Genomic DNA, 25,003 nt, shown 5'->3' on the forward strand with positions numbered 1-25,003 from the left:
TGATAGCTCTGTCTAACGACTCTTAGTCTTTTCAAAGTTAGCTACAAATTAGAAAAATGTATCAGCTGTTATAAGTACCCAGGTTGTTATGAAAGTTGTTGGAATTTAATATTTTTAATTTTCGCATTCTCGGGAAGTTTGGGTTTATTTTATTATCTGATAATATACATGATGTGAAGAAAAATTGAAGAATAAGAGTTTAGGGGGATTTGAACTCGCATGATTGCTCGATTAACTAATATTTTACAATATTTTGTATGAAATTTCGATTACTCTAAGATACTAGGAGTTGTCTTCCCTTGGAAACAAGAGTTAAAGAACATGGGTGACAATAATAACCTTTCAAAAGTTATTACAACAGCAAACTTTTAATTGACATCACCTGTAGCGAGTGATATTATGATTTCTAGTTTTTACTGTATATGATGCACATGTCCGTAAATTTCTGTTGTAATACAGAATTAATTTAATTCAGTAATGAAACAATAATAAAAAATTTCTATAATAGTATTTGTATTGGTATGTGACAAGGGGAAAGATGGTGTGAATACTTAATGCAATTAAGGCCAACCTGTAAATATGAATAACACTGTGAAACTTTGAAGTAGCCACTCCATTCCTGTCAAACTTTTCTCAGTTTTGTTCATTTTTAGGTGTCTTTTGCATTAAGGTTCTCACCGGAGTCAGTCTTTTGCATTAAGGTTCTCACCGGAGTCAGTCTTTTGCATTAAGGTTCTCACTGGAGTCAAGTCTTTGAAACTCACTGTAGAATTTGCTAGACATGCAGGGCTGACTTGTAAAAAGTGTAAGCCCTGCCAAAAACGAGCTAGCCCTGGGGAAATAACTGCAATTTTTTAGATTACTTAAATTAATCCTATAAGTATCTTTTATCAAAGCAGTTTTGTGATTTTCATAATTTTCATCCTAATAATATATAATTTTATAAAGCCCTTTGACTTTAGTAGATTTGATATGTGTATATTAAAAAAAATTTTTAGTGGAGATTTTAACATGTTTGATCGGGCGTCCCTACAAAGAAATTTGTTCACCCCTGGCAAAATTGAAGCATCTTGGGTGGTTGGGCACACAGTTATATCAAACACTGCAAAAATCAAACTGGCTTGATTTATTTTCTATGTTCTTGCCCAAAGTTTAACCCTTTGCAACTTGTCTATCTGCTCACTGCTGTTTTTTGTTTTTTTTTAATCATGAACGGAAGGCAAACATTTCGCTGTACCACAGGCACTCAACTTTTTAGATATATATAATAAAAAAAATTGTCTTCCTGTAAACAAACTACGATTGTTTTTAAAATTATATATATTTAAGATGTTGAGTGCCTGTGCGATTTTCATATGATGTTGACATATTGCAGAGAGTTGCACTTCATAGAAGTCAAGCCCTTTTGTCTTAGGTAGAACCTGAAACAAACCGTCTTGTGTATAAATATTTCTTTCTTACATAAGTAATCAATATAATACAAAAGATGCTTCATGATCTCTATATACATGATGTAATACACACCATACAAAATTGTTAATCAATACAATCCTTTGTTTATTGGCTTGTAGTTAGTGTTAGAGACATATGCACTTGATGCTTGTTAAAAGAAAAATGTGCAGAAAACAAAAACTTCAATTTGGGTATGGGGGAGGTGTTATCAATTATTCTTTTTTTTTAAATTTTGGTTTCTGAAAAGCTTTTAGATTATTGAAATTACCCCTTATGAAAATAGCTTTGATACACATAGTTACTCCACAGCGAGGAGAGAATGTCAATTTAGTCTCTCTTGAAATCTAATGGGTATCAGAACAATTTTATTGACACCAACCCCTCTTCCCCTTACTGCAAATACATATGGACAGTTTTCAACTATATGCTGTATGCTCAAAAATGAAATGATACTATGTGGTGAAGTACCGGTATCACGCACACATACAGCTGTAGTTGTAGTTTTCATGAACTATTTCCTGAATGGAGAGCACTCTCTGATTAAACCTTACAATTTTACTTTAGTTGTAAATATAAATAAGTTATGTTTAGTTACTTTGGGTCGTGTAATGGATTTACCTTTTGGAGCTTTGTGACACATTATGAAAGTAAATATGAGAACAGCTGATTATGAATTTTATATTATTCAAATCAAATGAGAGAACAGATTATGATTTTTATGATATTTAAATTGTGAAAGGAGGCTTTTTTCAGCCATTGTTAAATTAAAAAAAATTGCAAAAACAGAAAATAAGTTTTCGTATTAAATTGGTGTAAAGTGGAGGACAGCAGGTACTCTTGACTGGTTTTCCTTTAACAATAGCAGTGCCCTGGAGACAATGGAGCATGTGTTTGGTAAATGGTTAGCTCTGAATCATGTTGATCTTCAACATAAATTGGACATGAATACCGTATATCGTGTACATGGAGAATGTGGAGTATAATGGAAACCAATCCTGAAAGAAAGGAGAATCAGCAGAGGAATGTCAAAATAAGTCACACACATATAGATTGTGGAGTCAAACCATTTAAGTTTCAAGATAAGAAAAAAATTCTTAATAAATTTTTAACAATATACAGAAGTGCACAGTAATGATTTACTGCTGTAACCTCTGATATGATTTGGAAAATAATTTAACAAAGTTTGGAACAGCTGCTGAAAGAGATCACATAGCCTCTAAAGGCAAACAATATAATGGTTATGATATCTGTTGCTCTTGAAACATCATTTCAATATAGTTATACATCTATTGTGTAAATGCAGTGAGTAATCCAATCTAATTAAAATCGAATCTTCTCTAACTGTTGCGCTGGAGTGATTTTAATTAGATTGCAATTAATCTTAATTTAAATGATGCAAATTTTGTTGAACAGTCAACATTGTGGAGTAGTTGCCTACATGCATAAAATCTACACTTGCTGCCAATAATGGATGCTAAAGTAACTTTCATCTTGAGTGATTGTGACGAACGTCTGTAGGAAGTTTGATGGACGTCTGTAGGAAGTTTGATGGATGTTTGTAGGAAGTTTGATGGACGTCTGTAGGAAGTTTGATGGACGTTTGTAGGAAGTTTGATGGATGTTTGTAGGAAGTTTGATGGACGTCTGTAGGAAGTTTCATGGATATTTGTAGGAGGTTTGATGGACGTTTTGTATAGGAAGTTTGATGGACGTCTGTAGTAAGTTTGATGGACGTTTGTAGGAAGTTTGATGGACGTCTGTAGGAAGTTTGATGGATGTTTGTAGGAAGTTTGATGGACGTCTGTAGGAAGTTTGATGGACGTCTGTAGGAAGTTTCATGGATATTTGTAGGAGGTTTGATGGACGTTTTGTATAGGAAGTTTGATGGACGTCTGTAGGAAGTTTGATGGATGTTTGTAGGAAGTTTGATGGACGTCTGTAGGAAGTTTGATGGACGTCTGTAGGAAGTTTCATGGATATTTGTAGGAGGTTTGATGGACGTTTTGTATAGGAAGTTTGATGGACGTCTGTAGGAAGTTTGATGGACGTTTGTAGGAAGTTTCATGGACGTCTGTAGGGGAAGTTTGACGGACGTCTGTAGGAAATTTGACGGACGTCTGTGGAAGTTTGCCTCTCTTGATGCCAGCTGCTTTGATTGTTTCTATTGTTTCATGTCTGTCCACACCTGGCTGCATGAAACATGTACAGTATATAAATCAGCCTTACTCGTATGACATATATAGACAAGTGTGATTAGTGTGCTTCACATAGAGCCTTCGTCTTGGTGCTGTACCTGATAGATTATTTTTTGTTGGTGATTGTGGTTATTAAGTTCTGAGTACTACAGGCCTAGTCTTGTTGCTGCACCAGATAGTTTATTTTTTGTCGGTGAGTTCTGAGTACTGCAGGCCTAGTCTTGTTGCTGCATCAGATAGTTTATTTTTTGTCGGTGAGTTCTGAGTACTACAGGCCTAGTCTTGTTGCTGCATCAGATAGTTTATTTTTTGTCGGTGAGTTCTGAGTACTGCAGGCCTAGTCTTGTTGCTGCACCAGATAGATTATTTTTTGTTGGTGATTGTGGTTATTAAGTTCTGAGTACTACAAGCCTGGTCTAGGTACTGTACCTGATAGTTACTTTTACCCATAAAAATCAACAAAAATAATCAAATTTAAAGTGGAAATCACATTTTATTTTGATAAAACAATCTTATTATTATTTTTGAATTTGTGATCTGCACGTCGTTAGGAAGTGTGAACACGGCGTTATACTGACGCACTCAAGATGTTACGAGTTAATAAGGAAATGATTTTATGATTCAATTTAAAGTTAGGAAATACAATATTCTATTATTTGTATAATTAAAAGTTAAATTATTTTTTATATTTTAATTTTTTGTAAATCTACCAGTTAATAGAAACTGAGAGCACAAGTTACATTGTATATGTTGGTACAAGGTGAAGGTCAGTTGATCCGAGTGTTGAGGACTAAAACAGAATGTATGCTGTAGGCCTACCAGTGCCTATAGCTTCGATTAACCATTTTCTCACAGTTTATCGGGGTCTCTGTCCAAGCGGTTTTTGAAAAGGTGACTGGGTGTTTGCTCTTAAGGTAAAGTTCTTGCTCCAACAAAAAATTATCTACATCTTTTTTCTTGTACCTTTTTTTGAAAAATACTCGGTCTAAATCCTTTCTACCGACAACTAGTTCACCCGAGCACGGTACAAAACATCTTAATGCAATATTATTTACAAGCCGTTAACATGATACTCGGTTTTTTGTCGATTAAATCTAATCTGTTTATGAAATGGCTAATAGATGTTTTCAAACCCGAGGGCGCAATGACGTCACACTGAATGGCGCGAAAGTAAATATGCGTATCGCAAGATTTGAATTTCATTGCTTTATTAATTTTGCTGAGAAAATGAAAAAGTTTAGAAACATGCGTTGTGTCCTTTAAGTTCTGAGTACTGCAGGTCTTGTTGCTGTACCCGACTTACATTTTACGCGTCATGATTGTGGGTAAGGTTCTGAGTAAAGCTCGGTCTGGTCCGGATTCTTTAGCTGACCTACATTTTACGCATCATGATTGTGGGTAAGGTTCTGAGTAAAGCTCGGTCTGGTCCGGATTCTTTAGCTGACCTACATTTTACGCATCCTTGATTGTGGTGAGGGTTCTGAATACTGCCTTATCTAGATGCTGCACGTGACCTATGTTTTATACGGATGCTGCACGTGACATATGTTGTATACATCTGTGATTGTGGTTAGATTTCGGGATGCTGTGCGGTCTGAATGCTGCTCTAAACCTCTATTTTTACGTTTCAATGGCTGTTTCCAAAGTTCGCTTATGGTCAAGAAGTGCCTTAATGTTCAGACAAAGAGAGATGTCGCAGGATACGGTACTGTAAAAGCAATTTAATTCCCTTGCGAAAGAGTCATTTTAAGGTTGAGGATAGAGAAACTTGTTAGTTTGTTCACATGGTGGTTGTACACAATGCATAAGCTGTATTATGATGGTGTTTGGCATTAATTATTAAGATCTCGATTTCTGGTTGAAGTGAAAGGTCAAGGACACTATAAGTGGATGTTCATGATGCACAAATTCTAAAGTGTGTTTCTGATTAGATTTTTATTGCTTTCGCAGGATTGATTGCTCGCTTTAAAATGCACAGTCTTTATGTCTCAAGTTTTCTTGTAAAGAGTTAAAAATCACTGGAAGGATAATTCATAGATGCGTTGTAAGATTTCAAAGTTAGGCTTAAAAGTAAGCATCTCCGAAAAGAAATTCTGCAATCCCCAGTGCCATCCAAGTGTTGCTAAAACACAGAATGAAAGAAGATGTGTTTGTGAAACACAAATGTCCCCGAAGACGGCCAAGGTCGCAAGGACAAACATCTTGGTACCAGTAGAAAGATTTTGTTGCAAGAAATGCTCATGTGCAATATGAAAGCTCTAATATTTACCATTTAGAAGTTATGACCAATGTCAATTTTTTAAAAGTAGGTCCAAGGTCAAAAGGTTTAGTACCAACGGAAAGGTCTTGTCATAAAGAATACTCATGTGAAATAAAAAGCTCTATCACTTGCTGTTCAAAAGTTATTGACAAGGTTAAAGTTTTCAAAAAGTAGGTCAAACTCCAAGATCAAAGGGTTAAAAATGTTGGTACCCAAGGTCTTGTCACAAGGAATATTCGTGTGAAATATCAAAGCTCTAGCACTTGCTGTTCAAAAGTTATTAACAAGGTTAATGTAGATCTATACTCGGCCTTAAATGGACTCAATCATGAAAAAATTGCCTTTACAAGATTAATATATATTCCAGTAATAGATAGACATTGAAAAACATATATGTTGACATGCTATTTTCATTGTTATTGCTTCTCAAAAGTAAGCACCCCATCAACATTAAGGAAAATGCACTCCTCCTTCTTTATTTTTCTTAATAATTATTATTTTCCCAAACAAATGGGCTGTAATAAGCAACATAGACTATATACCCTTTATTTAATGGTATGTAAACATTTATTCTAATAAATTCGAAAATAAATATTTTCATAATGTACACTTTGTGAGCCCAAACATGTTAAAAGATATACTGTAGGAAATACCATTTGACGTCAATATTGGTCTTTTCCCTATTTTTTATGGACTAAACCTTGAATTCATTGGTTTTAATTTACAGATTATTATCTTAAAATAAGGATTTCAGTAAGAAAATCATATGTTGATGTATTATTTTAAAAGCTATCAGCTCTACAACAAGTACACCCCACCACCCCTAAAATCTTGAAAAATTATACATTATCATATCATCGTAAGACGTGAAGTTTGAGCATATTTACAACCTTGGATAATAATTTGAACTATGCTAAACTATAACTATTATAAGATACATGTGGTTTACAATTAAATTTTACATTTTGTCTGAAAAAAAAATTATAGAGAAGGCTTTGCACAATGTAAATGTAAAACGAAAGTAACAAACTGAATTTTGATGATTTTGCTTATATGATTAATGCATACGTGTAATGTGTGATATATCTTATATCCTGAGACAAAGTTTTATATGAATCTCTACAGGTCATGAAATCATTTACATGTACTTAAAATGAATACATGTTACATGTACACCACTTACACCGGTCTAAGTAGATGCAATCTCAATAAGGAACTAATAGATGCCGCCCTAATAATTTTAAAAAAAGGAGAGAGGATGAGGAAAAAATGACAAATTCATGACGGTCGGTGAAATAAAACAAATTCTTTGAAGCTTGTGTCAATATCTGTAACATTGTAGCAGCGAACACAACTACGATATATGTGGTCACTGGAGCAGCGAAATGTTAAGTTTTCTTTTTTACACGAGCGTACCATGTATTTGTTGATGATAATTTGGAACCTATTCTAACCCAGATCCTCACAAAAGAAATATCACGATGCTCGTGGAAATCTGAATTGGTGTGACTTCCCCATCTGTCTCCCCTACTTTCTGATGCCCCTTAATTCCATATGTTGAACATTTGGATTATAGTAAAACTTTTACATACATGAATAGTCAATGTACAATGAATGCCTCACAGACATGTACAATGTAATTGACACACCCCCATCCACCAAAATGTTGTTTGTTCTCCAACCGATGTTTTTCTAAAGCTATAATCATCTCTATCCCCCCCCCCCTTTTTTAATTAAAACCCACAAAATCTCAATTTAAAATTTGACTGATAAGATGATAAGAACAACCAGGAAGTAATTGATATCGGATATTCATATCTCGTATCGCCATGTAAAAAGCAAATGGATATCGTTAAAATATCACATTTCGGAAAACGGAAGCGTGGTTCCGCATTTACATTTGATGGTGACGTAGGCCGAGTATAGGTCTACTTTAAACTTTCAGACAGACAGGACACAAACAATAACCCCCCCCCCCCCCCAACCCCCCCATCTTCGATCTCGGGGACATAAAAATATAAAATTAAGATAATTTTGATCCAAAGCATCGAGTCGATGCCGCTAAAATTTAGATATTCGAAATTAGTTTCAAAGAAACGCACATAAATTGCAATATGAAACTTATTTAAAATATGAGGAAACAAAATCAAGAGACATTTTAATTTCAGTATTTAAAAAACCCATTAATATACTATCATTTATGTAAAATACTAATATTTGGGGTTTAAACATTGAATGTGTTCGCTTAAAATTGCATAACATGAAATAAATCGTTTTAAAATCAGCAGGTGCGCCTTAGAAGATCTTAAACTTACAACGTCGATATCGAGGAAGCTCGGAGAAATATTTTTAAAAATATGTCGCCCAAGTCTGTCTATTAAAAAGATGCTATACACAGGGAGCCATCAAGGTTATCAAATGATTGGATGCTTGATTGATTGAATATTGTTTTACGTCCCTCTCGAGAATATTTCACTCATATGGAGACGTCACCACTGCCGGTGAAGGAATTCAAAATTTAGGCCTATGCTCGGCGCTTATGGCCATTGAGCAGGGAGGGATCTTTATCGTGCCACACCTGCCGTGACACGGGACCTCGGTTTTTGCGGTCTCATCCAAAAGACCGTCCAATTTAGTCGCCTTTTACGACAAGCAAGGGGGTACTGAGGACCTATTCTAACCCGGATCCCAACGGGACTAAAGTTTAAAAACTGCAGCATTTCCAAATTAGTTGTACTTGTAGATTCACATGTCGCGAGTTCATTAGGGAAGAGTGTGTGTGTGTACTAAGTCTCATTAGAACAGCTCTAATTGACCAGGATATAAACGTGAAATGATTACTAGTATGCGAAACTTTTACTTGACCGTATGTTGACCTCGCCAAGGTTTTTAAAATTTCGACCTACACTGGGCCGAAGCAGTGAGGGTTCTTTATTGTGCAATAAAGAATGAGAACCCCAAAATTCCATAGTCTGTAATAAAAGGAACGTATTAATTCATATCATATTGAGCTGATGCATGGTAATAGATTTTGTAAAATTTCTTGCAAAAGTACATTTTATTGTTAAATTTAAAGAAATATCAAATTCTGCAAGATTCAAACTTGTAATCAACAGATTTATAGGTTAATCCATATATCGAATAAGCTACCCTGAATAAATATGAAAATTTAAAAGACCAGAAATCTGATTAAAATCCGTTGATCCGGTCATGTGGATCGTTATACAGGGATCTGAAGTAACCCAATAAAGGGTCACGTTCGTATGACCTTTCGTTTTGGAATATTAATGAGAACTAGTCAGTCAGATTGCGCCATACCGATAATGACGTCCCAATTAATTCGTAGTGTTTATTTTGCACTATCAAACTGGATGTACTCGCTTAAGGATTTTCAAAACTTTCGCAATAATGCTCAATTTATTCGGTTCACATAAACAACAAAATGCACGAGATAAAATACAACAAAATTTTGTTAATTTTTAATTACGATTCATGTATGAATAATAATGGGTGCGATTTGAATAGTTGTCAAGAAGACTGATGTGGTGTTTGCAAAATCTTTTCCTCACCAGGTATTGATGCCAATGGATAAAGACACCTTTTCACCCTGTCTTTTAACTCTTGAGGATTCTTGAATCTTTTGTATCGACCTAAAGCATTTCTGGCACACATCTTTACCGGTACCTTCAACGATGCTGAGGTTTAGAGTGATGCTAATCATCTGTTTTCTTTCGTCGGTCAATTTCAATTTTCTATCCAAGAACCTTTTTATCAACGTCAGCGGATCAAATGATCTGAATCAGATTGCAAGACGAGCTGATTGCTGACCCTATGTCCCAGCTTGATGATGGCTGATACTACCATAAGCATTTTTGTCATATTTGTTAATCGATATCACTAAGCAAACATCTTATAATACCCTATACAACTTTTTCACTATAACTATGTCACCTCCTCACTATTACCAAGAACTTTCTCGCTCTAACTAATAACGTTCTCACTATAACTATGTAATTTTCTCACTATAACTAATAACTTCCTCACTATAACTATGCCACTTCCTCACTATAACTAATAACTTCCTCACTATAACTAATAACTTTCTCACTATAACTGTGCCACTTTCTCACTATAACTAATAACTTTTTAACTATAACTAATAACTTTCTCACTATAACTATGCCACTTTCTCACTATAACTAATAACTTTCTCACTATAACTGTGCCACTTTCTCACTATAACTAATAACTTTTTAACTATAACTAATAACTTTCTCACTATAACTAATAACTTTCTCACTATAACTATGCCACTTTCTCACTATAACTAATAACTTCCTCACTATAACTATGCCACTTTCTCACTATAACTAATAACTTTCTCACTATAACTAATAACTTCCTCACTATAACTATGCCACTTTCTCGCTATAACTAATAACTTCCTCACTATAACTAATAACTTTCTCACTATAACTATGCCACTTTCTCATTATAACTAATAACGTCCTCACTATAACTATGCCACTTTCTCCCTTTAACTTAAAACTTTCTCATTATAACTAATAACTTCCTCGCTATAACTATGTCACTTTCTCACTATAACTAATAACTTCCTCACTATAACTAATAACGTCCTCACTATAACTAATAACTTTCTCACTATAGCTATGCCACTTTCTCCCTATAACTAATAACTTTCTCACTATAACTAATAACTTCCTCGCTATAACTATGCCACTTTCTCACTACAACTAATAACTTCCTCACTATAACTAATAACTTCCTCACTATAACTATTCCACTTTCTCCCTATAACTAATAACTTTCTCACTATAACTAATAACTTTCTCACTATAACTAATAACTTCCTCGCTATAACTATGCCACTTTCTCACTACAACTAATAACTTTCTCACTATAACTAATAACTTTCTCACTATAACTAATAACTTCCTCGCTATAACTATGCCACTTTCTCACTACAACTAATAACTTCCTCACTATAACTAATAACTTTCTCACTATAACTAATAACGTCCTCACTATAACTAATAACTTTCTCACTATAACTAATAACTTCCTCACTATAACTATGCCACTTTCTCGCTATAACTAATAACTTCCTCGCTATAACTATGCCACTTTCTCCCTATAACTAATAACTTTCTCACTGTAACTAATAACTTCCTCACTATAACTATGCCACTTTCTCACTATAACTAATAACTTTCTCACTATAACTATGCCACTTTCTCGCTATAACTAATAACTTTCTCACTATAACTAATAACTTCCTCACTATAACTATGCCACTTTCTCACTACAACTAATAACTTCCTCACTATAACTAATAACTTTCTCACTATAACTAATAACGTCCTCACTATAACTAATAACTTTCTCACTATAACTAATAACTTCCTCACTATAACTATGCCACTTTCTCGCTATAACTAATAACTTCCTCGCTATAACTATGCCACTTTCTCCCTATAACTAATAACTTTCTCACTGTAACTAATAACTTCCTCACTATAACTATGCCACTTTCTCGCTATAACTAATAACTTTCTCACTATAACTAATAACTTCCTCACTATAACTAATAACTTTCTCACTATCTCACTATAACTAATAACTTTCTCACTATAACTATGCCACTTTCTCGCTATAACTAATAACTTTCTCACTATAACTAATAACCTCCTCGCTATAACTATGCCACTTTCTCACTATAACTAATAACTTTCTCACTATAACTAATAACGTCCTCACTATAACTAATAACTTCCTCACTATAACTAATAACGTCCTCACTATAACTAATAACTTTCTCACTATAACTAATAACTTTCTCACTATAACTATGCCACTTTCTCGCTATAACTAATAACTTTCTCACTATAACTAATAACTTTCTCACTATAACTATGCCACTTTCTCGCTATAACTAATAACTTTCTCACTATAACTATGCCACTTTCTCGCTATAACTAATAACTTTCTCACTATAACTAATAACTTCCTCACTATAACTATGCCACTTTCTCACTATAACTATGCCACTTTCTCACTATAACTAATAACTTCCTCCTATAACTATGCCACTTTCTCACTATAACTAATAACTTTCTCGCTATAACTAATAACTTTCTCACTATAACTAATAACTTTCTCACTATAACTATGCCACTTTCTCGCTATAACTAATAACTTTCTCACTATAACTAATAACTTTCTCACTATAACTATGCCACTTTCTCACTATAACTAATAACTTTCTCGCTATAACTATGCCACTTTCTCGCTATAACTAATAACTTTCTCACTATAACTAATAACTTCCTCACTATAACTATGCCACTTTCTCACTATAACTATGCCACTTTCTCACTATAACTAATAACTTCCTCCTATAACTATGCCACTTTCTCACTATAACTAATAACTTTCTCGCTATAACTAATAACTTTCTCACTATAACTAATAACTTTCTCACTCTAACTATGCCACTTTCTCACTATAACTAATAACTTTCTCACTATAACTATGCCACTTTCTCACTATAACTAATAACTTTCTCACTATAACTATGCCACTTTCTCACTATAACTAATAACTTTCTCACTCTAACTATGCCACTTTCTCACTATAACTAATAACTTTCTCACTATAACTATGACACTTTCTCACTATAACTAATAACTTTCTCACTCTAACTATGCCACTTTCTCACTATAACTAATAACTTTCTCATTCTAACTATATCATGGGTGTATTATGCACTGTTTACGGTACCCTCGTTAATTTCTATCGGAAAGATCTGCGACTTTCACATCTAACTAGCTAGGAGCTTAACATGTTAAATAGGTTTTAGTTTAATTCTTTGTACCAAGGTTAACTTGATTTCGTCACATGCACACTCATCTATATTCATGATAAATAGACATCTGACGGGCGTACTATTTTCTGTGGCGGTGCACTTTATTATTTTCTATCTGGCGTGTTGATCTATCGTAATTAGACGGTGTGCGACTGTTATTATTGTCATCTTCCATCATTAGCGAACTTTACATTGCTACATTGATTGATTTTACGATGTTGCATCGCCAATTAAACAAAGGATTGGATACAAGTTCCAAAACTTAGATACATACAGTTATGATAGTACTGTAGGAGCCTTGACCCAAGCTATTCAGTCCAGTAGAATGTCAACTTCAGATGAAATACAATCGGTCTTAGCTGATATGTACGAAGTTTAACGTAGATAGTGTCCATTCCTTTGCCAAGTGCTCAACTTAGAACTGAAAGTCACAGGTCTTTCAGAAATGACCAGAAAACTGAGTGTCCGTGTCACGATAAGGGACCCCCACTGCTACGGCTTAGGTGGTTAAAAAAAAAATTGGCACTTCACGTCTCGATACGAGTGAAAAATTCTCAAATTGGATGTAAAACAATTAAATAGTAATGAAAAAGTGATCTCTTGTCCTTAAACACTGGTCGCGGTTACCTAGTGGTAGAGCGTTCGCTTCGTAACCGTGAGGTCATGAGTTCTAGCCCCGCTCGTGCCATGATGGCCGTATCATACATAGGTACATGTAGTGATTGCTCCTTCGTCAAACTCTCGATATTTAGAGTGAGAATCGCGGATCTTTCGGATATGACCTTAAGACGCGGCAGGTGTTGACACGTTAAAGAACCCATTGCTACGGACCTGAGTGTTAAGTATAGGTCTAAATTTGTGGTACTTTTATTTACCTACAGCTGATGACCTCTCAATATGAGTGATATATTTTCGACGCGACGTAAAACAAGCAGCGTTTTAGGACTGCTATATCGGGAAGATACCAGTGGATAATGTAAGGCTCGCATCGAAATTTTACAAATTCATTTAAATACACATTTTATGCCTTTAACTACATAATGTAAATTAACTAATTTTTATGCAGAAAATCAAGTGAACCATGCACGAACATGTCGCGTTTTAATTAGGGACTTTTGGACCAAGGTCATTTTGAAAAGTCAAGGTCACTCAGAACATACACCTTTTAGTTATATTGATATATTTAGAAAAGCTTTCATTTCAACAATAGTTCAGCACTTATTGATCATTGTGCGAGTCATTCGTCTTGTGAAGTAGTTCATCGGTTAGATGCTGTTCGGGGAGTATCCATCAGTTTTACTGATATTCTTAATTTCAAACTAAGATATGGGTTTCTACAATTATGCCCAGAACTCATTCTTGTTTGCCGTGATTTCTGTTATATTGTCAAATTCGTTTTCAAAGATACAGTTTGTTATGAGCAGCCAATGCTGCAAATTGCCTCCTGCTTCATTTTCATACCTCATGATATAAACAGATTTTATTCCTTATATGTCTGTAAGCACATTGTGGATCAGATAAAACAGTACTTATAAGGCAATGGTCACCAAACGTAGTACTACGTGAATATTTTTAGCCTTTTGTTATCAAGGTCATATTTACAGGACAGAGATGAAAGGAGTACTAATAGGGTTATTATAATCAAGCCTGATACACATAATTAAACATAATGGGTGTTAATCTGTCAGTGGTCTGTCTGAGTCAGATAAAACATATTTCATAAATGCTTCAAGCTTGATAAATTTGAGGAAGAAAGTTATTGTTTTAGCTCACCTGTGATACCAAAAAGTTTAGTCTTTAATTTATCGTGAGGAATGGTCGTGTAAAGAGTTGAAGCATTTATATATATATATATATATATATATATATATATATATATATATATATAAAGTCAAAAAATAAAATCCAATACTCAAACTTTTCTCTCTCTTTCTATATATATATATATATATATATATATATATAGTAAATTGTCTTTAAAGTTGTTTCTTCTTTTGAACAGCTAGGCCATGAATAGTCATGTTAATAGTCAAATATCAGGTAGTGCAGATTCAAAGTGGTTGAAATCAGGGGTAAGATGGGGGAAATCTTTAAAAATATACGGCTCTATGCATATATCAGATGTTGTGGCACTTCATTTAAAACGTTGGTGACGGATCTATGCGAGTAGCAATTTTCGAATGGAACGTATATCAACATGCATGTACATACATACAAACAATAACACAACCTCTAATCAGGACTTGGCAGTTTAAGAAATCTGATATTACGGCCTCAAGGTCCCCATGATAATAGGAAGTTGAATTAATGATGCTTTACAAAAATTACTTTGATAGGAATTTTTCATCAACACCGGGAAACAAATGATTTGTTGAGATCTGCTCGTGAAATATCTTCTAATGGTTTATCTCCAACATATTTCTGTCAATGAAAGCTTCCAAGATAGATAAGGATAGCGAGGTCCGTGGTAATTAATGAGGTTTGTCTGACCGAGTTATGGATTTCTGGAGATCTGTGTTAGATTGTTTTAATTTGGTGGATAATAAAGTTTTGGTGTTTCGGGATAAAACATGGGGGCCACTTTGGCTCGTTACTGTTATCAAAATATTTCTGTTTTGATATTTTACACAATTCATATTTTTAAACAATATTACATATGAATTGAGTAGTGTCATCAACATGTAGTTACATGCGTATAAGTAGTATAATATAGAACGGGTATAGGAATGTTTTGTATTTTATATGTACAGAACTTCATTTCTATCATGAATTCTGTGGAGGATTATTGATTGATTGATTGAATATTGTTTTACGTCGCTCACGAGAATATTTCACTCATATGGAGACGTCACCACTGTCGGGGAAGGGCTGCAAAATTTGGGCCTATGCTCGGCGCTTATGGCCTTTGAGCAGGGAGGGATCTTTATCGTGCCACACACGTGATACGGGACCTCGGTTTCTGCGATCTTATCATAAGGTCCGCCCCATTTATTCGCCTTCAGCGACAAGCAAGGGGTACTGAGGACCTATTCTAACCCGGATCCCCACGGGACTAAAAGTATAAGAGGAATATTAAAATCCCGCATTAGACATATGAAAACAAAAGTAAATACCATCTATCCTTCTGTGTTTAGTAAACCAGAAGTGATAAAAGAATTAGATAGGTTACATGAGGAATATGTTTTGGTTCCAGGTGACAAAGCTTGTAAATATCGCCTTTGTTTGTAAGGCTCATTATTACAACTGTATTTTAAACGAACTTTGCATTACTTCCACTTTTGGTAATCGTGCCTATACTCCAACTGCCCTATCGAAAGACGAAATTCTTCAAAACCATGCTTCAGTTTTAGACACATTTAATATCCCAGTCAATGGGTCGGATGAGTATGAGTTACCGTACTTATACTGAATTCCTAAACTTCATAAAAACCCTTACAAACAAAGATACATTGCTGGATCCAGTAAATGTTCTACCAAGCCCCTATCGTTGCTCCTCACGAACATGTTAACAGCTGTGAAGGAGAAACTTCAAACGTGGGCATGAATTGTGCTCCTTTGTTAGCTTACCTGTTTTTATATTCCTATGAGCAGAATTTATTCAGAAGCTTCTACACAAGAAGAAAAAATATCTTGCTGTGGCCTTCCATTCGACATTTAGATATATCGACGATGTATTATCTATTAACAATAATGATTTTCATTCATATGTCGATTCAATATATCCCTGTGAACTCGAAATAAAAGATACCACAGAGTCGTCCACTTCGTCTTCATACTTAGATATTTTATTGAAAGTAGATATTAACGGCAAACTAACAACTCAACTTTATGACCAACTTCTCCATCGTCAACTTCCCATATTTTTGTAGCGATATTCCATTATCACATGCATATGGTGTTTACATCTCTCAACTGATTTGATACGCAAGAGTTTGTTCTGTGTATGGTCAGTTTTTTAATCGAAGCAGGCTACTGACAAACAAATTGATGGTGCAGGGGTGCCAACAGTCTCGTTTAAAATCAGCATTTTTCAAATTCTGTTGACGTTATAACGATCTAGTATGCCAGTACAACCTATCTTCAGGTCAAATGCTCTCTGACGTGTTTCATACCGATTGTTAGGCCGTTCTTGGCACACTGATTTAACTCCGTTTGCCTGATCAAGATACAGGGCTCATGGCGGATGTGACCGGTCTACAGGGGATGCTTACTTCTCCTAGGCACCTGATTCCACCTCTGGTATATCCAGGGGTCCGTGTTTGCCCGACTCTCTATTTTGTATTGCTTATAGGAGTTATGAGATTGATCACTGTTCGTTATCTTCGAATTTTGCAGATAATGTTCATGTGTAAAACATTTAGATAACATCTTCTTTAATTTTATGAACCATTGCAGTTGTCTAAAGGTAGAGCGTTCGGCCCGCATGCGGAAGGTGTATGGTTCGAATCCTGGCCGCGACAGACCTAAGTCATTAAAACAGGTAGTGACAGTTCCATCACCGAATGCTCAGCATCAGGTGTGAATGTCACGGGTTCTCGGAGATGACCTTAAAAACGGATGTCCCGTGTCACAGTAGGTGTGGTACACTAAAGAACCCTCACTGCTCAATGGCCGTAAGCGCCGACCATAGGCCTAAATTTGAAGCCCTTCACCGGTATTGATGAATTCTCCACGTGATTGAAAATTCTCGGGAGAGACGTTAAACAAGATACAATCAATCTTTAATGCTATTGATACTAAATTGAGTAAGTAGCCCTCTAGCAAATTGTAAATTTCATGATCCTCGGGGTAGGGATTTTGGTTTCAGGTAGTGCCAAAATAGTCATTGTGACTTTGCTTTTATCATTTGAATGACTTCGTTAATTTTACTTTCTAGAAAGGGATGTACCAAAATTGCGGACTTCATGTCAAAAATAAGCATATAGTGTTAAAGGGGCATGGACACAATTTGAGCTGAACATTTTTAAATTTTAAATTGCCATTTTTTAATGTTCAGATTGCTTAACTAAGGTATTTCTAATGGTCATCAAAAATTTGAATGTTAGTTGTCGCGGTGTAAGGGAGATGCAGAGCACACAATTCTTTGTTATGTAAACAAGGCTCGTGTCTTTTTTTTTTTTTTTTTTTTATACATAGGTTAAATATACTAGCTAAAGTTCGTTTGAAGCAGATTTTTTTTTCAACTTTCAAGTTAATTCTAAATAGTTTCTAGTGTTTAGCACATATCATTTTTATGCCCCCCCCCCCTTTTCAAAGAAGAGGGGCATATTGCTTTGCACCTGTCGGTCGGTCGGTAGACCACATGTCCGCTCAATATCTTGAGAACCACTCACTTGATCATAATGATATATCATATGTGGGTTGGTTATGAGTAGAAGAGGACCCCTATTGTTTTTCATGTCAAAGGTTAAGGGTTAATCTACTCTGGACATAGAAATATACTGTCCGCTCAATATCTTGAGAACCCTTTGCTTGACAGACATCAAACTTGGTACACTGTAATATGCTAAGGAGTAGATGACGCCTATTGATTTTGAGGTTGCATGGTCAAGGGTCAAACTGGACATAAGAATATCTAGACAACCCTTCAGGAGAAGATAACCCCTATTGATTCAAATGTCAAGGGTCAATATATCTTGAGAACCCTTTGCTTGACAGACATCAAACTTAGTACACTGGTACATCTTCAGATGAAGATGTCCTCTATTCATTTTGAGGTCACATGGTCAAAGGTCAAGGGTCAAACTGAACATAGGAATATACTGTCAGCTCAATATCTTGAGAACACACTTGATTTTGAGGTCACATGATCAAAGGACAAACTGGACATAGTGATATATTGTCCACTCAATATCTTGAGAACCCTTTGCTTAACAGATATCAAACTTAGTAGACTGGTACATCTTCAGGAAAAGATTACCCCTGTTGATTTAAGGTCACATGGTCAAAGGTCAGTGGTTGAACTGGACATAGTAATATATTGTCTCATATATTTTAAGAATTATTTGCTTGATTGACACTAATTTTGGTTCACTGGTACAGCATGAGGAGTAGATGATCCCTATTGATTTTTAGGTCACATGGTCAATTCACTATTGACATGGGAAGATATTGTCTGCTCAATATTTTGAATTGATGATAACACTATCAATTCAATGATATGTGTGTATAACCCTTTCCAATTTTGTTTTACAAACATTTCTTGTTGTTTTAAACATGTTATTTTCTATTCAGCAACATATATAAAAACAAAAATATGGAGTAGATTCTACTGCTTATCACTTGTAACTCAAAAATTGATATTCAAATTTTGGTTGACCATTAGAAATACTTTAGTTAAGCAGTGTAAACAATAGAAATGGAAAAATAAAATTTTCAGCTCAATCGTGCCCATGCCCCTTTAGTATAACATATGTTATGTAAAGTCATTCATCAGTGTGGTAACTTTCGTGGGTACTGTATTTGTGCTTTTGAATGAAAAAGTGAAGATAATGAATAGTGATCAATCTCATGACTCCTAGAAGGGAATACAAAATTAAGAGTTGGGCAAACACAGATCCCATGACATACCAGAGATCAGGTGTCTTGGAGTAAGCATCCCCTGTCGACCGGTCACACCCACCGAGAGCCTATATCTTGATCGGATAAACGGAATAATCCGTAGTGAAAATCAGTGTGTAAAGAACAGTCTAACAATTGATATGTTAAATGCAGAACAGGAATTTTTAAAGATTTCACAGCTCTTGGGGCAAGTGGTACTTCTAACTAATACTCCGATAAGGTGACCGATAAGGCCTGTGGGCCACTTGTGTCTGTGGTTGAAAGAATTAAACTTAAATTTGGTAGTGCATGCTCCTTAAGGTGACTCATTACACCAAAATTTTATTCTTTGACTTGTTAAAGCACCGTGCGTATACATGTATAAAGTATGATGTCACCACCGAAAGAGTGATACAAGCTCTGATTATTATGTATGATTCCTTTGTTTTCAAAATGTTTTTGCAAATACAAGATTTTAAAATCCAAACTTCGCGACGGATGATATGGATATTTAATAAAACCTGTCAAAATGACAGATGTAGATGTTCTGATCGTTAAATAAAACTATTTATGAGAATTACGACAGTCATTTGTTAATATTTCTTAAATCTATGGCTAAAATATCCAAGAACCAATTAAAAATTCAGAACGTCTGAGACTTTTAGGCATGTTTTATTAGCTATTCATATATTAGATTAATCAAATCATAGCAACTTTTGAACTCTAAAATCTCGGAAACAAATCACCCTTTTTACGTCCGTCTAATTATGGTATGGCGATCGTGTCCTTCCGTCTGTCCGTTAGCTTTTGCGTGTCCGGCTCATAACTCAAATACTACTATATATAATTATTAATTATGGAGCATTTCTTTTACAACCCAAAATTGTTTAGTAAGTACATGGATACCGAATGAAAGAAATCTAAATATATGCAATAAAATGAAGTATATTTTGAATTGTAGTTATTTGAAGAATTCAAGAGATATATTGAGAAGTCAATTGTTTTACCAATGTTAACATGATTTTATCCCATGCTTACTCATAATAAACATCTGACAGGCATATCATGTGCGTTGATCGTGCAAAACAGAGAGAGAGAAAAAAAAATCATATAAGATAACTGAGAGCTTGTATCACTCTTTCGATGATGAAATCATACTTCATATAAGGTGCTTCAACAAGTCATGAAATAAATTTTGGGTGTAATGAACCGGCTTACTTGTTCAGTTGGCGATGGTGTGATATACTTTTTATGTTGTTATATTTTATTTTCTAGAATGGGTAAACGTGTTGGAAAGTAACAAAACACAAACAGCACAAAGATCTAAAGATGGCCTGGAAGAGTTCGTCAATTGTAAGCTATCCAGACTCGGATGATGACAACGATCCGTTACACTACATCAAAAAGTCACGACCAAAACAGGACAATGTGCAGTATACGCCAGTATATAAAAATAAAGTAGGAAAGATAGCCGGGCATCCGAGAGACCCGAGGCTAGAAAGCAGAAATAGGGATCCAAGACTGCAACCCAAAACTAATGAGTCAAGGGACCCTAGACTTCACTCAAGAAACGTAGAAAATCGAGAATTCAGAGCATTGCCACAAACTGACGAAGCAAGTATCCACTACGAACCGGTGTATAATCGTAAAGTTCGGGACATCGGAAGAGAGATTGATCATGCATCTCGCGCTAATTCATACGAGAGTGCTGGGGCAAGGTGGAAACAGTACAAATCAGAGAAGGCCGCAGAGATTTCAAAACCGGATAAGTATCAGAGCGCAGAATCGGGTTGGAAGAAGTTAAAATCCGAAAACAAATGGAACACATCTCACTGGACACGGGCGAGTGACTCTTCTGACGATGAAGATAAGTACAATAGAAAAACACCGAAATCGAAAATAGATATATATTCGAATTCTCAGGAGATGGAAGAAGCTTGTACCGAAGAAAAACCTAGAGGGAATGACTTTTGGTGGAAATACAAAGACGATGATCCCGTCACTGATAGCTCCCTTCTTGAACACGCTCCGAAATCCGAGGAGAAAAATGATGATTTGTTTGATGATATATTGAGTGGAAATCTTGCAGAGAGTAAGAAAAGCACGGAAAAAACAGATGATTTTAACGATGACTTTCTATACGAAGACGTTCTAATGCAATCCAGAAAAGTCCTAGAAGAGGGAAAAGCCTTTTTAGGAGAAACCGTAAACGAAAAATGCGACAGAGGAAAAGATCACTACCCGATTTTTCACGAAGGGAGTTTCGATAAATCTCGGAATGCACATGATTCAGTATCATCTCAGAATTTCAGATCAGAGGATCACATGTTGACGGAAAAGAGGTTTAATGACTGCCCTCAGTATCATGCTGAGCCTGATGACAAAACCGAAAATCACTTGTATAAACATGTGGACCATGAGTTCGAAGATAATGGCGAAACATGGGCTCGATCAATAACAGTGGAGAAAAAGGACGATTCAAATTGGTCTGATGAAAGCCTTTCTCCCATTCGTCGGGATGAACAAAGTGAAGACAGAGATGTTGAGGTAAACTTAGTTAAGAAGAGAAGTCCAAGCAGGACAAGGAATGATTCTTCATCTAGTCATGATGCTAAGGAAAAGAGGAAAGACGAGAAAGTTTCAAATCTCTCTCCACCTCGCCAAGAACCGCGTATATTGGAACCAGCGCAACCAGTTTTGATTAATCCATACGATAATCCAAAATTGAATGTTGATAATATCAGTAAGTATTTCGATGATTTAATGGAGTGGAATTATAGCCATCGGTGCCTCATCTGTGACAAAACATTTGAAAATCTAACAAAATGGACGGAACATATTTTGGACACTAAGCATGGTCGAGAGTTTCATCTTGATCCATACCGATGTCCACCCTGTCATGAAATGTTTCGGAGCAAGCAGGAGTGGAAAATGCACATGGCGTATGCTCCTTCTCATGGCTTTATGGGAAGTATAAACATGCCGAAACCATGCACGGTTTTACCACCATCACCGGCTTTTCCGGTTCAACATGGTTGGAGATGTAAAGGCTGCTATATTATATCACAGACAGATGAGGACGCCATGCGCCACATCAAGTATGTGCATCTTATTCACTCAGCTCAGTATCCTTGCCCATTGTGTGGAGAGCCTTTCTGGCATCAACGGGATCTAGACCGCCACGCTGATGATGTTCATGCTCCACCTAAATATCATTGTGATATTTGTCAGCGGGCATTTGAATCGAGTGAAAAGCTTCAAACTCATCGCTTGATAAAACACTCCAAAAAAATTACGTGCTACAGATGTGAAAAACAGATTGATGAACTAATTTTTAAGGAACATTGTGAAATGCACAAATTAGAAATGCGTAAATGTGACTACTGTGGAGATGTTTTCAAAGATAGTTATCATTTGGATAAACACATAAGAAATGACCACAAGAAACGCCATCGCTATCGTTCTTCTTCAAGATCCCCAGATCGTCGATCATCTCGGCGAAGATCTCGTAGAAGTTCATCAAGGTCAAGAAGAAGTTCTTCCAAATCTCGAAAAAGTTCAACCAGAGATGAACAACGTAAAAAGGAGAAGTCGGTCCCTGACGATTCTCCTACCAGAAAGGAAGTAGAGAGGCAAACAAGCAAAGAAATTGAGAGGTCCAGATCTCAAGATGATTCGAGCATTCCATCAAGTAGCGGCGCTACTCCCACAAGGGATGAAGAGGAGGATATATATCCACCTGGAGACGAGAACTACAGACAATCATCGCCAAAACAAAATATCGACATTAAAGAAGCAGCGCCTGTTGAAGATGAAAACACAAGTCGAGATGAGGGACACTCTTCATCTCGATCTCCACTCGGAAGGCGCGATTCAAGAGATGATCATCACCGTTCAAGACAAAGGGACAGGTCAAACGATTATCACAGATCTCGATCAAGATCCCATGATGCTCGAGATCGTAGGTCATCTCGTAGTGAGAAAGGCGGATCACGTGATAAATCCTCGTCTCGGCGATACCACAACGACAAGAGAAGTCGATCCCGATCTCGAGAAAAAGAGTACGACAGGAAACGAAGATCGATGTCTAATGACAATGACCGTGATTATGGCAGCCATTGTAAAGATCGTGGATACGTTGATTCGGTAGACAAGTATGCGAAAGATGAGTCGGGAAATATGGAACATGATAGACTTAACAACAGCTCGTCAAATGCACAGGACAGTCCCTCTAATGATGTTGATGGAGATGATGACGAAACCGAATGGGAAAGGAAAATCAGTGCGAAGATGATTGTTAAAGATGAGATATGGGATAAAGAAGAAGACGACAAATCTAATGACGTGTCGTATGAAACGGTTCAAAAAGACCTGCCAATATTTGACATTCCAATGGAAGAGGACATTAAAAAATCGTCATCCGAAAATCCAATAGAAAACGCGACGTGGGTTGTGGAGAAACCGCTTGATGAAAATAAAGACTTGAAGTCTGAACATGAAGGTGACGAGGAAGAAAAGAAGCAGTTTGTATGTAAAGAATGCGGAAAGTCATTGGGATCATTGATGCAACTGCGTGATCATTTCACGGTGAAGCACAAGAAAGGTTACAACCTGCGAAACAAAAGAATTTCTAGCTCTGAGGTCAAAAAAAGTCAACCAGTCCTACCAAAGGAACCGAAACTGTCAGAGGAACAAAAGGAAATTGCCAAACTCATTGAGGGGATAGAATGATCACTTAATCAATATGTGCATATAATCAATTATGGTTATACAGTCAGAATTCGATTTCAGTTCTAAATGTTCATCTCATTATGGACTTTAAACAAGAACCCTTAGAGTTAATACCTGTCTACCAACATACCTGTACCAAGAAAAGTCGTAGTACACTTGTGTATATATATGTGTATCCAAATAATGTTTAAGTGGTTTGGCAACCAGTTTGATGGGCGCATCGAATTTTAAAATCCTATTTGTGTGAATTCTAGTGGTTAAGCACAGTCGATAACAAATGACATGCAATGATTGTATAGTGTACAAATCCAAAAATTTTGGTTTCTTTGATTTGATAATTATATCTACCGGAAACATGGAAATGTAATCCAGTTCACTCAAAAAAAAACCACAAAAAAAAAACACTTTAATGTTTTCATCAGAGTTTTTTAGGCCACGAAATCGTTGAGTTATTCATTGTGGCATTATAAAACAAGTAATCGATATTTGCACGTAATGTGATTTTAATTAATTTTTTTTTTTTTTTGTTATTTGATTAGACATTGCGTTTTGAAATAAAGAATCTTTGCTGCGAATTGGTTGTCGTCATAAAAGAAAATTCCAGTTACGTTGTACAAAGCTTATCAGTAAATGCCCTCAAGCATTTTGGTACATTGATGACGTTGAATGTTTAGCAAATAGTTTTATGTAAGAAAAAGATTCATGTTTGAAAATGCATGAGGGTATGGACTGTGAAGCATCACGCCGCCATACTTCATTAAGTGTTGCAGTGTATTTTTGTCCCCCGCCGCAACGCGGAAGGGGACATAACAATAGCGGTGGTCGTCTCTCCCACTTGACTTTGTGGACCCAACTCCGACGAAACTGCTCGGTGGATTTTGTTCAAATTTGTAGGTTTGTTAGTCACCATAATGTAGTTGATTATAGTGCATCGCCATT

General features: G+C 35.8%; 1 protein-coding gene across 10 annotated transcripts in view; it reads left to right on the plus strand.

The window, feature by feature from the left end:
• Positions 1-24,639, plus strand: part of LOC125665870 (uncharacterized) — a 39,819-nt gene extending 15,180 nt beyond the window's left edge. For 9 of the 10 annotated variants that reach the window (XM_048898787.2, XM_048898780.1, XM_048898782.2 and 6 more), the window contains one exon: positions 20,609-24,639. In XM_048898787.2, the coding sequence (XP_048754744.1) occupies positions 20,663-24,064 (3,402 nt within the window). In that variant the 5' untranslated portion in view covers positions 20,609-20,662 and the 3' untranslated portion in view covers positions 24,065-24,639. Of the gene's footprint in view, positions 1-13,674; positions 13,770-20,608 lie in introns of all 10 variants that reach the window. The other variant, XM_048898781.1, reaches the window with a different exon arrangement.
• Positions 24,640-25,003: the final 364 nt, after the last annotated feature.

This window comes from Ostrea edulis, chromosome 10 (genome assembly GCF_947568905.1).
Source record: "Ostrea edulis chromosome 10, xbOstEdul1.1, whole genome shotgun sequence".
Classification (NCBI taxonomy): domain Eukaryota; kingdom Metazoa; phylum Mollusca; class Bivalvia; order Ostreida; family Ostreidae; genus Ostrea; species Ostrea edulis.